The 15769-nt window shown below is 39.4% G+C and overlaps 2 protein-coding genes across 5 annotated transcripts in view; both read right to left on the bottom strand.

The window, feature by feature from the left end:
* Positions 1-843: 843 nt before the first annotated feature.
* LOC137117443 (N-lysine methyltransferase KMT5A-A-like) lies at positions 844-7762 on the bottom strand. Its single transcript, XM_067495661.1, has 7 exons — positions 6198-7762; positions 4787-4902; positions 4210-4366; positions 3753-3945; positions 3494-3589; positions 2383-2484; positions 844-1295 (listed from the first exon to the last, which is right to left on the bottom strand). Exons 1-7 carry the CDS (start codon positions 6290-6292, stop codon positions 1122-1124), a joined length of 933 nt encoding a protein of 310 aa, XP_067351762.1. The 5' UTR covers positions 6293-7762; the 3' UTR covers positions 844-1121.
* Positions 7763-7818: 56 nt separating this feature from the next.
* LOC137111818 (carbohydrate sulfotransferase 8-like) overlaps positions 7819-15769 on the bottom strand; it is a 140357-nt gene continuing 132406 nt past the window's right edge. For all 4 annotated transcript variants that reach the window (XM_067495126.1, XM_067495125.1, XM_067495124.1 and 1 more), the window contains 2 exons: positions 11900-11937; positions 7819-10314 (listed from right to left, as the gene is read on the bottom strand). In XM_067495126.1, coding sequence (XP_067351227.1) covers positions 9172-10314; positions 11900-11937 — 1181 coding nt within the window. In that variant the 3' untranslated portion in view covers positions 7819-9171. The remainder of the gene's footprint in view (positions 10315-11899; positions 11938-15769) is intronic.

Below are 15769 nucleotides of genomic sequence, written 5' to 3'. Positions count from 1 at the left end.
TTACCTGTGTGCTGGGATCATCTTTGTTTGAATCCTCACACGTAGGATGATCTATAGGGGATATATCGGTCTCAACTGCCAAAGTAGGAGTCTGCTTGTTTTCCACCTGGTATTCAGACCAAAATCAAAAGCACATCAAGAACTGCCAGACATTGGTTATTTACAGATTCACAAGTTGTCTAAGATTGTTTAGCTGTCAGCTATTTCTAAAACAGCATTTAGCATAAAGAAATAACCACATGCTATGGCCTTTCTGCATGACTGACAACAGCATAGAAGTGGATGCAATGGATAACATTCAAAATACCTTCTGAAAACATGAAGCCCCTAAAGAGGTGTAGCATTATGACTATAATAACTTGAGGTTTGACCTTGGCAGGTATTAAGGCAATGATGTAAAATAACTATAAGTTAGATCCATACGGGAGGACCCCATAAGGGGAGAAACTATTAAATTCTGAGTGTGTGAGATTCACAGATTACTTGAGGGCCCCATAAGTGGAAGACTAGAAACACAAGCGAATGAGCCTATGAGTCACTTAGGTTAGCTGGATGCAGGAGGGCCCCATGAGGGAAAGACTAGGAAGATTTGTCAGGTTTACATCAAGAACTGCCAGACATTGGTTATTTACAGATTCACAAGTTGTCTAAGATAGCTCAGATGTCAGCTATTTCTAAAATAGCATTTAGCATAAAGAAATAACCACATGCTATGGCCTTTCTGCATGACTGACAACAGCATAGAAGTGGATGCAATGGATAACATTCAAAATACCTTCTGAAAACATGAAGCCCCTAAAGAGTTGTAGCATTATAACTATAATAAGTTGAGGTTTGACCTTGGCAGGTATTAAGGCAATGATGTAAAATAACTATAAGTTAGATCCATACGGGAGGACCCCATAAGGGGAGAAACTTTAAAATTCTGAGTGTGTAAGATTAACTGACTACTTGAGGGCCCCATAAGTGGAAGACTAGAAACACAAGCGAATGAGCATATGAGTCACTTAGGTTAACTGGATGCAGGAGGGCCCCATGAGGGAAAGACTAGGAAGATTTGTCAGGTTTACTCTTATCCATCAAAAAGCTTTTTTGGAAGAGCAGTGAACAAGTCCCTATCTTCATATGAGAATTACACAAAGTACAGGTGAACAAAGAAAGTATGTGACTAAGTGTGTGCATTGCTTTATTACCTGTGTGCTGGGATCATCTTTGTTTGAATCCTCACACGTAGGATGATCTATAGGGGATATATCGGTCTCAACTGCCAAAGTAGGAGTCTGCTTGTTTTCCACCTGGTATTCAGACCAAAATCAAAAGCACATCAAGAACTGCCAGACATTGGTTATTTACAGATTCACAAGTTGTCTAAGATTGTTTAGCTGTCAGCTATTTCTAAAACAGCATTTAGCATAAAGAAATAACCACATGCTATGGCCTTTCTGCATGACTGACAACAGCATAGAAGTGGATGCAATGGATAACATTCAAAATACCTTCTGAAAACATGAAGCCCCTAAAGAGGTGTAGCATTATGACTATAATAACTTGAGGTTTGACCTTGGCAGGTATTAAGGCAATGATGTAAAATAACTATAAGTTAGATCCATACGGGAGGACCCCATAAGGGGAGAAACTATTAAATTCTGAGTGTGTGAGATTCACAGATTACTTGAGGGCCCCATAAGTGGAAGACTAGAAACACAAGCGAATGAGCATATGAGTCACTTAGGTTAACTGGATGCAGGAGGGCCCCATGAGGGAAAGACTAGGAAGATTTGTCAGGTTTACATCAAGAACTGCCAGACATTGGTTATTTACAGATTCACAAGTTGTCTAAGATAGCTCAGATGTCAGCTATTTCTAAAATAGCATTTAGCATAAAGAAATAACCACATGCTATGGCCTTTCTGCATGACTGACAACAGCATAGAAGTGGATGCAATGGATAACATTCAAAATACCTTCTGAAAACATGAAGCCCCTAAAGAGTTGTAGCATTATAACTATAATAACTTGAGGTTTGACCTTGGCAGGTATTAAGGCAATGATGTAAAATAACTATAAGTTAGATCCATACGGGAGGACCCCATAAGGGGAGAAACTTTAAAATTCTGAGTGTGTAAGATTAACTGACTACTTGAGGGCCCCATAAGTGGAAGACTAGAAACACAAGCGAATGAGCATATGAGTCACTTAGGTTAACTGGATGCAGGAGGGCCCCATGAGGGAAAGACTAGGAAGATTTGTCAGGTTTACTCTTATCCATCAAAAAGCTTTTTTGGAAGAGCAGTGAACAAGTCCCTATCTTCATATGAGAATTACACAAAGTACAGGTGAACAAAGAAAGTATGTGACTAAGTGTGTGCATTGCTTTATTACCTGTGTGCTGGGATCATCTTTGTTTGAATCCTCACACGTAGGATGATCTATAGGGGATATATCGGTCTCAACTGCCAAAGTAGGAGTCTGCTTGTTTTCCACCTGGTATTCAGACCAAAATCAAAAGCACATCAAGAACTGCCAGACATTGGTTATTTACAGATTCACAAGTTGTCTAAGATTGTTTAGCTGTCAGCTATTTCTAAAACAGCATTTAGCATAAAGAAATAACTACATGCTATGGCCTTTCTGCATGACTGACAACAGCATAGAAGTGGATGCAATGGATAACATTCAAAATACCTTCCGAAAACATGAAGCCCCTAAAGAGGTGTAGCATTATGACTATAATAACTTGAGGTTTGACCTTGGCAGGTATTAAGGCAATGATGTAAAATAACTATAAGTTAGATCCATACGGGAGGACCCCATAAGGGGAGAAACTATTAAATTCTGAGTGTGTGAGATTCACAGATTACTTGAGGGCCCCATAAGTGGAAGACTAGAAACACAAGCGAATGAGCATATGAGTCACTTAGGTTAACTGGATGCAGGAGGGCCCCATGAGGGAAAGACTAGGAAGATTTGTCAGGTTTACATCAAGAACTGCCAGACATTGGTTATTTACAGATTCACAAGTTGTCTAAGATAGCTCAGATGTCAGCTATTTCTAAAATAGCATTTAGCATAAAGAAATAACCACATGCTATGGCCTTTCTGCATGACTGACAACAGCATAGAAGTGGATGCAATGGATAACATTCAAAATACCTTCTGAAAACATGAAGCCCCTAAAGAGTTGTAGCATTATGACTATAATAACTTGAGGTTTGACCTTGGCAGGTATTAAGGCAATGATGTAAAATAACTATAAGTTAGATCCATACGGGAGGACCCCATAAGGGGAGAAACTTTAAAATTCTGAGTGTGTAAGATTAACTGACTACTTGAGGGCCCCATAAGTGGAAGACTAGAAACACAAGCGAATGAGCATATGAGTCACTTAGGTTAACTGGATGCAGGAGGGCCCCATGAGGGAAAGACTAGGAAGATTTTGTCTATGATAGCTCAGCTGTCAGGTATTTTTTGCATCATTGTATTACTACTTTACCTTTGAACTGGCATCATCTGTTTTTGAATCTTTATGGGAAGGATGGTGTATAGGGGAAGTCCCAATTACCACAGCAGGGGCCTTCTTGTTTTTCACCTAGAAATCAGATGAAAAATAATAACTTTTAGGGATATCACTTAATCTTAAAAGAACATGGATACACACATAAATTTACAAAACAATGGAAAAATATAAAAGTTGTTACATTAGTCAGTACAACTTCACACGCAAGTTAGTATGCCCTATTTAACCAACTCACCTTTTTACGCCATGGCCATTTTGAATCACCATAGTTGTAATCAATTTCCTCTCCTATCTCTATTTTCCTAACTGCAAAGAGGCACAAATGTGGCTTGCCATCTACTATGATTTTTTTCATGATGCAGTTTGGAGATTTGCCATTATCATTTACTAATCTTCCAAGAGAGCCATCTTCCTTGGATGCATCAATACTAAAAGGTATAAAAGGTAAAACATTCAAATGTTAGTTATTTTACAAAAATCAGGCTTCACAGTGTAAACATATTTAAGAACCATAAATAATGTGTGATAACAGAAACTTCTAGACTGGCTCAGTCTAGTTTAAAATATCAATACTTAGAAGTGATAGCTTGAATAAGATTTCTCCTTCTTTTTGTAATTCATCAACTATTCGAAACTTTCAGCTCTTAAAGACTTTCTACATTTCTTCAAAAGATGTTTTGTTATAATCTTACCACCAGTGATGATTTTGCCACTCAAATTCAAACAGAAATGTACTCTCTATCTCTGTGTAGTGTCTTGACTGGCATTCTTCCACTGATATAAGTTGACCCCTGTACTCCAAGACAAAAGCACCTGGGTCGACGGGCTGGCTAGCGAACACTCCTCTTCCTATAAGGTTATTTTAGATATACATTTGATTAACAGAAACAATGAGCTGTCTTAACCTTTAACATACAGCATGACCCACCTCTTGTCACTTAAATGTGGTGCAACAATAACAAGAAAGAGTATAGCCTACTTCCTTTACAACCAACAGCTAGACCTATTGAGTATCAGCACAATGGCTTCTCTGGAAATGCCAATATATATCTGTTTCTAATATGTAGCATAAATATTTGCTTTAATATATGTATGAAATTAATAGTAATAGTAAAAGACCTGCTATCCCTGAGGGAGGACATGAAGTTAGTTGGTGTGAGTGAAGAGGATGCAGAGGATAGAGTTAGATGGAGGCACATGATTCGCTGTGGCAACCCCTGAAAGGGAGCAGCCGAAAGGAAAAGAAGTAAAAGACCTGCTATCCCTTACCTTTGTTAGTGTCAATATATCTTTCTATAAACCCAGGCTTGTCCCTTGAAGATTGAATGTAAGACTTTGCATCCTCAGCAGGCTGTAGTCTTGAGTTCCGTTTACTCATTATGGCTCTGTGAAACAGTTTTTAAGTCATAACACAGGTTATCTTATTAACTAATCACCTGAGTATTTTAATATTTCATGGTATATGGTCTATGTAGATTGCTCAACAGAAACCCAGGAATATTCAAAATAGCAGACCATAAATATAAAACACGAGGTATATTCAAACAAACAATAGTCAAACAAATTACTCCCTCTCCTTCTTTGCTAACCTGTCCTTTCCTAACCATATTCCTTGAGATAGGAAAAAACTACTGTGATGCTTAGAGAAGAGAACCCAACAATCCAATGTTCCAAAGATGATCTACAAAAGGTTTATTCAGGACACCTAGCGAAACATATTACTTCATTAAAGCAGGGATTTCAGCATTTAACATAAAACTATTTTCATAAATGAAATACAGCAAAAAAATTGGATTTAATGTAAATTAAGTAAAGGTTATGTTCCAGCGTTAATTTTACTGTTATCATTACAGGATCATCTTTATATATGGAGGACTTTAGTGCTTTCTACAAGATATTATGAAAATCCTGGAGCTTAATGGTAGGAGGATTCATCTCCAAGAAGAGAGAACTGTATGCATTTATACACATAAATCATTATTAAAATGTATTGATTAGGCCATTTATAACTTATTTCTGACATGGAGACAGTATAAACAAACAGAATCTAATATTTATTATTTACCTACCCTTTGCACAAGTGACATGCCAGATTCACACATTATATAAATGGCATTCTAAATATTACATAACATCCATCTTTATCAAAGCTGTCATATTTATTTTCTAATAGGTAAAATTTAATTTGTTGACCAAGGTAAAAATATATTTTTTTGTCATGAGTTTTCTTTTTTACACAGCAGGCTAAACTTATGAGGTTATTTGTGGATAATGAATAAAAAGAAGTGAAAAAAGTCAGCTAAAAACCATCACCTTCCCCTCTACTTCTCAATGATCCCCTTGAGCAAGGCCAAAATCTGAATCCTACTAATTTTTACACATTACCATAATAAATATTAGGCACTTGTACTTCAAAAAGGGGAAAATTTGCTCCCACCCCCATTTGCAGTACAGTTCCCACCCCTTAAAGTCCAAGTGAATATTGTCCTGAAGAAACACCGAACAATTTTATCAGTGTTATCATTTACTTAGCTAATGCTAGCGCTAATGCTAGCGCTAATGCTAGCGCTAATGCTAACGCTAGCATCTTGCATGAGATGGCACTTTACAAACGAGTTAAAAACGCTCATTACCAGCTCTTTGTTAGCATTGATAGTATTTGAGGTATAAGTTGACTTACATTTCTTTATTGTCTTGTATTACTGCCGTAGTGATTTTGTCCTGTTTAGTCCACAAGAAGCATGCGGTCTTCACCGAGCTGCAGTCATGGTGCATTCAAAGCCCGCAACAGTGTGGGTCTTTTCAGCATGTATTTCTTTTCAATGTATTTCTAACTAAACCTGATCCTTTAACAAAAAAGCCTCTTCCCATGATTTGAAGCAAATTGATTGATTCTTTTATTTCCTTATGGATCAATATTTGTCATACATGTAATTTTATGTATTTTGAAAGTTTAAAAGTAAGATTTTAGTGACATGTAGATGTACAACATGTGTGACGTACGTGCCTTAAAGGCAACTAATCTCATCTAGCTACGATCCAAATGAATATCTTATCTTATAAAATCAATTGTATTTTAACCTTCAGAGAAAATGTGCTAGATACGTATCTATAACATTACAGCAGTAGCTACCGAGCTATAGATCACTTTACAAGCTGTAAGCTATAACATAGCTAACATTAGAAGGTAGTATGGTGTTGCTAACATTACCAGCCAACATGCTGTAGCTAACTTTAGCAACTATAAATTTATATTACAACTTCACTTTGTACCCTGCTTGCAACTCTGCAGAGGATAAAAAAGTTAAAAACTGTAAAAAAAAAATCAGAAAAGAAACCTACCTGCTCCCTTCATGAAGTTTTCATACTGGTAAATGGCACAATATTCTGTGGTTTGAGGAAATGGGCGTGTATCCCAAATTGGTGACGGTGACGGTGAAGTAGCCAATCAAATGTCTTCTTATCATCAGGGCTGTACTCTGATTGGTTGAAATGTTACACACTTCCGAAAGTGTGTATCTTTTGCAATACCAAGCCCCTAGCACTAGTTGGCAGTACTGAGGATAAATTTTACACACACTTCACACACACTTTTCCAAAATTTCTGACCTTGTGGGCCAAATGAAAAAAAAGCAAGAGCAACATTAGGGGAGGCTCCTGAGCTGCTTTTTGAATGAAATCTTTGTGGGGCCCAGCATTTTGGGCCCCACAAAGGCTTTGGGCCCCACGCTGTTGGTGGGCTCCTTGCCACTGGGCCTCACCAAGTAAGAATTGCAAGTGCACACAGACACACACACACACACACAAACACACATTGACATTTCTATGGGTAAAAATGGCGTTAGCCAGGATGGGTGACCAGGTGGGAATGCAGCTCATCTGTACAGGGTTTATTATACTATTCAAAAATCAAACATATCTGGGGATATTTATTTAGAGAGCTAATTTCCAAAGTTGAATATATCCAAAAATATTCCTTGCCACCTCCAGACAACAGAGTTATATCTATTCTTTCATCAAATGTAGTCACATCCTTTACATTAAAAGGTTATGCAGATTTTTTTGTCATTTAGTTTTGTGAAACTCGTGTTTCCCAGCTGGTGGATATTTTATTTTGGAAAGAAACTCTGCAGTTACACAACGTTCTACACTGGTATTACTGAAAGAACAATCAATGACATCGAAAAGGAAATAAACATATTTTCACTAAGAAGCACTGAATATATATATATATATATATATATATATATATATATATATATATATATATATATATATATATATATATATATTTTAGAAATACATAGAAAAATATATAGTCATCTGAATGCCCATTATACACAGTAGTGTCAGAAAAAAGCCTAAATGTTGGTGTCGGAGAGATGTGATACATACAGAGTGTACAGAGTTACTGACGTGTGAGATCTGAAAGTGACAGCTGTTTAGGGTGTAGAGTGTGGAAAATGGAAAAGTGTGGGCACAGTCTCTTTGTCTCTTTCTGGTCCAACTGTCCAAATCATTCATTAGATCTAAACACTTGCTTTTAGCTCGTTTGTTGAGTTTGGTTCCCAACGCTGTCAACACGACTTTAACGATTAGCAGGCCTTTAACACTAACAGGTATTAATAGATATTGGCAGCAACACTTTGTACCCTGCAAGTACCCGAATGCCCTGCAGTCAACAACCCAAGTAAATACCTCAAGTGATGTGGGATCTATAGCAGTGTATGTGTTAGACTAAAGCACAAACCTAAATTGCAAAGTTAGAAATACAAAAATGCTACAATAAGTGCACACAGCTTCCAAGTGGGCAGCACTTGACACATTTTTAACAGTTTCAAGATTTATACTGTACTTTTTATAATGGTACATTTTGTTTGTGTTTGGTAAAACAATTTCAATGAAATATCTGTATTAGTATGCATTTATACACAGAGGTATACTGATGCCTAATTTGCTGTTAGTCAAATAGTAAATGCAAATATACAAACATTTTAAAAACGTTTATTGTAAAAAAAAAACTGCAGCAGGATGACTGAGGGTGATGGGGTTGGTAATCATAGCTTGAACTATATCTGAAGTCAACCCAAGGCTAAATATAACAAATAACAAATATATTCAAACATATTGTAGTACGAATATGACATATTATGATAAGATAACATACTGAAATCACTTCGAATTTAGGAATGTGATTTGAATTGGTATGAAATCCCATTTATGTGATTTCTACAGTTAAATGAAAACATAAATCACATTTGCAAATGTTATTTGACTCACAGAAAGGCATAATTTAAAGCCTGTTGATAAATTGATAAATTTATAAACATTTTTCTAAAATAACCTTTATATTTTTTTTTTATTTGAATGTGCTAGTATTCAATAAATACCTTTCATTTCAGGACAAGCTGGAATATTTAATACAGCATTACAAGAACCATTTTTTTGTCCAAAGATGAAGATATCTGTTAGAAATTGGTTAATAAAAAGCAGCTTTTTCAGAATCCAGAGGAGCTTTGGTCTCCCTGACTTCTCTGCTTTAATGCAAAAGATCCATGTGAGCAAATGACTAAGCCTCTTTATGATTTCTGTCACGGTGGAGAAGTTGATGTAGTGGAATGTTACGTTGAGTCAAGAGTCTTGATTGGAGTAAATCAATATAAATCTTTAAAAGGCTTTGAGTAGTTAAACATCAGATAGTCCATGTAGTAGAAGTCATAGACTCGCTGTCTCTCCAATGTGCTAACCTGTGAAAAGTATTTTTGTGTGATCTGCATAGAGGTCCTCTTGTCATTTGGGTTCCTGTCTTTAAAACTGGGCAGCGTGAGATTGGGTGGGGCCCCAGTCCATCGCAGGAGAAAGTTGGACTCCTCCTCCATGTTCTCAAACTTTCCAATGAAATCATAGTCTATCAGACAAGGGTTGCAGAGCTGGTTCACCTGCTCCCAGTGGATATCCATTCCCACGGGCCGGTGGACGTCCAGTAGGTACTGCACAAACTCCTTAAATGTGACCCCACTGCCTGTCTTCAGGGCTGCCCAGGATGGGTTCACCCTGTACTTGGAGATGATGGGTTTCCCAAACAGTGAGTGGTAATAGTTGTTTGGATTCTCAAACTTATCCCTATAAGCTGATACCATTCTCTCCAAGGGCTCTCTGACAAATATGACCTTGGTGTAGGTTTCCAGACGGTGCATGATTCCCTGTCGGTCAAAGCTGTCAAGTTTCTTGAGATGGTGGCCATAGTGGACCGTGTCATGTTTAATGCTCTGAGTATTGGGCGCCTGGCCTGCCAGCACCATCAGGGTCCTCTTCCAGTTGGAACAGCCGGCCTTGGGCACCTGGCAGTACAACAACTTGTACTTGTCCTCCACAAAGAGATGTTTCACATGGTGACGTGTGATAGTCCTGGAGATACTGCTTTTGTACTTAGCACACATCTCCTTCATCAGTTGTCGCCGTGTTTCCAGGATATCAGAGAGCTTTTTCCAGCTCTCGGGCGAAAAAGAGCCTGAGTGAGAGGAGGAGGAAATTGGGGATGAGGAGAATGAAGAGGACGAAGAAACGTTGTTGGTGTGATTGATTGGGGGGCTTGTTTTCAACAGTTTGCGGTGTCTTTTGGAGACATGAAGGGAGCCTATGTCCTGCTCTCGAGACTCAGGGGTGGCTGTCAGTCTGCTCTTCTCAAAGTGCGGGAACTGCATTGGAGGGATCGGGCTGGACAAGAGGCCTTCTGCTGATTGGTGGTCCAGATAGTTGTCAGCTTTACCTCTTTCTCTGTCCTGGGTAGAAAGAGTCTGTGAGAAAACACGACAAAGACAACACGTTCAGTTGACAATAAGGATATAAACGTGAACATATGATTCATACTTGCTGGTTCCAACTAGTTGGAAAAGCTGAGTTATTATTAGAAATAACACGTCTAACCTTGTTACATTCAGTACTCAAGTGAGCCACTTGATGGTGCTGTTTCATCACACCTTAAAACAATATACCGTGTTGCACACTAATGTCACACGCTGCCCAGTGCCATCCACGACCTATCAATAAACAGAGCTGTAAAATCATATAAATGTCTTATAAACACTTAATGGGGAATCTAAATTAGACTCATCTACTGCCTGATTACCATCAGATGATGCCTGAGGCCATCATGCATTCTGACATTTTATTTCAATTAAATGCTGTAATGGCATCATAAACCCAATGGACTGGATGTATAATTTTAGTTTTACAACAGACAAGGTGATGAGACCATCATGAATCTTGGCTCATCCCCCTCCTGACTTAAATGACTATATTCATCTGCAGGGATATGTGGAGGGGGAGGGAGGAATTTTATGAATAATGTGAGCGAGGGGCAGCTATCTGTACACCAGATATCACATTCTTCAGGGTTTGCACTGATGTAAGACTTTCATAGGTGCTGCTGATCACAGCAGAGATGAGAGCAAGTAGGAGCTGAGAAAAGATACAGTAGTACGACTTCTGCATCTCTGACATGGAAACCTAGTTTATAAAGTAGATTGTCTGGAGGTCAAACACGATGCTGCTCTTTCTCCAACTATCTGAACTTCAGAGTTACCTAATAACTATACAAATGTTTTGAAAATACAATTTAAAAAGTCAGCTTATGGATCCATAGACCTACTGAAACTTAGGATTAAACAATAAAATTTATTTAACAAAAAACATAAAGAAAGATTCTACACTGGAAGACAACAGCAACAACAACACACAAAGTCTCTAAAGCTCCTTTTAGACATGCCTACACTTAATCTGAACACACAAGGTATCTGGCTGATTTTGCACCCTGCTCACTTTTCTGTAAAATTCGCAGCCACAGTCTTTTAGCATGAACGTTTGAACTGCATGCAGCTGCATTAATAAACACGCGTGTCCAACATTACAATGTACTGATGCAGGATGCTGTTAAGTACTGTGGGCCTACTGATCATGACACTTTAGGAAGTGACTCTTTAAAAGCTGCGACTATATCCCAGAAATTAATTCACAAGCTCAGCTCGCTAAGAACGTGACTGTGGACTTTGGAACAGACAGAAACGGCAAGAAAATGAGAAATGTGAGTGAACGACACTATCAATCTCTTTAACAGACTGATGAAACCAGCCATGTTACCCGTCTGATGTCCAAAAACAACTTAAGTGCGATGGCGTCCTGAGGAATACGGGCCTCGTCTGACTGGGGCATTTACTCAGTAAAGTCTGACTGACTGCATGCACAGTGTGAGGTCAGCGCCTCTACACAGATGCTATCAGACACGCTGAGAGGTACAAGGCTGACAATCACTTTTTTGCTATAGATAACAGGTGGGAGCAACCTGTGTATCTGTGTTTTGGGAGAAAAGGAGTAAACACGTACCTCTCTGGACTGCCGTGGAGTGCTTCCAAGCTTCACACCTGGGTAGAGGGAAGAGAAAACAGACAAGGAAATCAGCACTTAAGTAAACAACAGGTTTTTTTTTTTTTTGTCCTCATGGAAGAGCGTTAGGGACCTGTGATGCATCACAAGCTCCACTAATTTAATGCTTCCTATCACTTAGCACATCTACTTTTGATCCCTGCTAAAGCACCACTGCTCTACTAGTTCACGGAGCAAAGGGAGGTAGCTCTATGTGTGTAATGAGCTGCCACAAGCATGAAAAGTTGGTAAATGATTTGAGCTCCCAGTAGTAAGCACTGCGAATGAGGCAGGGGAAATAAAATACACAGAAAAAAAAAAGGGGGGAAATGGGATCTTATTTGTTTTAATTTGGAAGAAAGAACAGAAGTAAGAAAGAAAGACAGCCAGCAAACCAGGCAAAGGAGCCAATAAAAGATTGAAAAAGGGGTATTTAGCAGATTAGAAGAAAGTCAAACAAAGGGAAATGTGCAGTTTGTTAAATTTCGGGAGGAGAGCAGGAGAGTGATAGAGACATACTGACTGGTTTTATGGGAGGATTGGGGACAGGTGGGACGTGCGTTGGCAGATGCGTGGCGGCCGGACAGACGACATGTTTAGCGGTCTGTCTCCAGCTCGACATCTCCTTTCCTGAGGTCCCCCCATCCTACTGATATGTAATCAGGCTGACAGCTCTGAGGGGGGCTGCATGGTTCTTGATGGGGGAGCAAAGACACCTCTGCCTGAGTGGCCTGTCACTTCCAATTTGAGAGTGGAAGTGATAGGAACCTGCACGAGGGGCAGAGGAGAACGGGCGGCAGATGCAGGCCACAACCTTCCCTAAGAGATGAGATCTGCAGAGCCCTATCTCACACATAAACACGCCTCAGTGGAGAGGGAATAAAATGTGCTGCTAGTTGTTTAAGATTAGTATTCGCTGGAGAGCTGTGTTGCTGTCTGGCTTTGTGTGTTGAATCTTTACTTGTCTTCATTGTTCTGAACAAGACACTGAAGGAGGAGACTGGGGAGGACAAAGAACAGGAATGTGCTAAGTAGGTGGTGTTTCACATTTTCTGATCTCATTTGGCTGCTGCTGTGCCATTTGATTTCTCAACCCTAATGAGCACATATGTGTCATGTCCATCTCTGATATCGGTTTACATCGACACCTACTGTATGAAACGCATGAATATTTATCACAACGCACACAGATGTCATTGCCAGGGAAACGCAGTCAAGTGCAACAATAGCAGCGGTCTTTCACTGTCTGCTGTTCTAAACCGATGACGCAGAACAAGCTCCTTGTAGCCCTGACCATCTTGTCAAGATGCACACTTGGTTATCGATCTTGAAAACCCCATCAAGGTGGTAATAGAAATCTCCAAAGGTAATTGGTTGCTTCTAAGAGGTGTTTTGTCTGGCAGTTGTTACAAGTTTGTCACAGCTGTTGATGCCGGTACTGTTGCACGTTCCCATTCTGTGCCGCCCCTTCAAAAATGTCAAACCCTTTATTGTGCCAATCTGCTGAGCAACACAAAACAGGACAAACATTTCCGAACAGCTCTTTGAATATCTGACCTTTATGTGTATCCTCTGAGCTGCAAAAGGAAATGTTTTGAAAAACAAGAAAAGTGAAGTGTAGAAAGGCGAAACTGGATTCAACTGAGCACACGTCGCTCTCTCAGTTGTCCTGTTCACTGTGTGTGTGACAAAGGTGGTCTTGTTAAGGTTGTTTTGAAAAGAAATTTGACATAACTTGATTTGATTTGCCAAATCTAATCTTGAAAAACTGCTACAAATTTGGTTGAAATTATGGCTCTCAACATGCAAGATTTTCTCAAGTAGGGAGCCAAAATTACATTTCCCGAGAGGAGCAGTTTTCCATGATAGAGTATAACTGAAACAACTAATATAACAATGTAAACCAAATTTCAGAGGGATTTGTAAACATCATTTATCTCTGTAGTATCCTTTTGGTTGAGGGTAATAGTTGCAGTTTGATTGCAATTTCACACTCAGTCAATTCCACTCAGTATAACAATGCTATTGATTTTTACTGCTGCGCTGTGAAACTGTGATGAATTGTGAGACTGAAGTTTCATCCTATGAGATGCAGAAAATTCATCCTAGTAATTCAGGAGATATAGCCGTGCAGATATAGCAGCTACGGTGGCAGCTTAAGTTCAGTATATATGCATATTATATGAATAATCTAAAACTCAATACTGTGTCCAAGGTATCATTTGGAAGTTGAGATGCATTAAGAGTTTTTTATGCAGGTGTGTTTTCACTGTATACTGTAGCATTCATTAAAAAGGTTCTCTGCAGTAGAGGACGAAAACAGTCCACCAATTAAGTTGTAGCTGTGTTTATCTCCAGATATTAAATGTCAGCTTTTAATGCCCCAAGGGGTTCGAACAAACTCAGACAAATATGAAACTCTTCACTCACAGCATAGGTCAAAAGAAGGCCTGTGATAAGTTATGCTTTGATCCTCAGGTATTTCATAGGAATTTTGGTCCTGATGGAAACTGATTTAAAACACAATAGGCCCTTAAGCCTTGTCCTCTGTTGCCCTCTAAAGTAACCTTGAGAGTTGCAACTCTTTCAGAGACAAAGCCTCTGAATATTCATGCAGACAAGCAGGCATTACTGCAAGGATTCACATAAGCAAGGGCCACATCATTAGTGGATCTATTATCATCACTCCCTCTCAAAGATCCTTGTACAACTCTCTAACAGAGACACACATCAAACATCCTTTTGTTCCTGCCACCGCTGTCGAGGAGGAGCAAAGGACAAAAACAATGTGAAATAATGAGCTTTTTAAGTGAAGGATTATGGCCCCCATGTTTTAGGAGAACTTGTTAAATGCTCAGTTTTAACCGGCTACAGACCAGGAGGGTGCTAGAAGCCAGACAAGGCGTGTCCTCCTCCGGCCCACCATTCAGACTAGGCAGCCATGCCGCACCACTATAAACCTTTCATTAATCATTCAGCACACCGAGACACCGTGACCCCAACAGGCTGCACATCCCCAACTACCCAACAAACTACCCACACCTGCACTCTGCACACACGCTCCTCCTCCACTTGACTCTGTGTGGGAATACAGGGCTCTGGCATGCTGGTGAGGTTTATCAGAGAAAAAAAAACACTTGAGCACAGAGGCATTAAGCTTTAAACTGCGATCCATTGATGTTTTAACTTGTTGTGGTGAAAGATAAGACGAGGTTTCAATTGGCACTGAAATCCTCCATGGCTGGACCAGAGAGAGCTGTAGCAGGGGAGGAGGAGGTGATGAGTGGACAATCAGTGAGTTGGGATTGAGTATGTTCTTGTAGAGGGTCTCTGAAGACCAAACACAGACCATCTAAAATTTGTGTCTCATCATCTGGAAACTGGCTCATGAAAGAAAGCTTGGAGGCTTTAAGACTTTCGTAGGTGTTGATAATTCAAAGCACAAATTTGGCCTAGAATAAATCACTGCACATCTTTGATCCAAATGACACAAACAACCAGGACACCAAGAAACAGATTCATCCCAGCACTTCAACTGGAACTGTGATGCCAAACCAGAGCCAATCAGTGAGCGGGATTTAGTTCCATAAGTGATCAAAGTCAACTGACATTGTGTAATTTGATTAATTTTAAACATTGATGTGAACTTCTGAAAGTGAAACACTGTGACCAGCCAGAAGCCAAGTGTACTTTTTAGTGTTAATGACTTTACACACAGTAGACAAGTAACAGCAACAGAGGCAACGAGTGATGCAACCACACTCTCTGGTTGGATTCAAATGTTAGCTGTCCTTTTGAACCCTAAGACGCTGGGGCACACTGTTTTTAACC

Source organism: Channa argus, chromosome 2, assembly GCF_033026475.1.
Source record: "Channa argus isolate prfri chromosome 2, Channa argus male v1.0, whole genome shotgun sequence".
In the NCBI taxonomy this organism is placed as follows: domain Eukaryota; kingdom Metazoa; phylum Chordata; class Actinopteri; order Anabantiformes; family Channidae; genus Channa; species Channa argus.
Note: the sequence above shows the minus strand (reverse complement) of the source record. Positions and strands in the feature narration are given on the sequence as shown.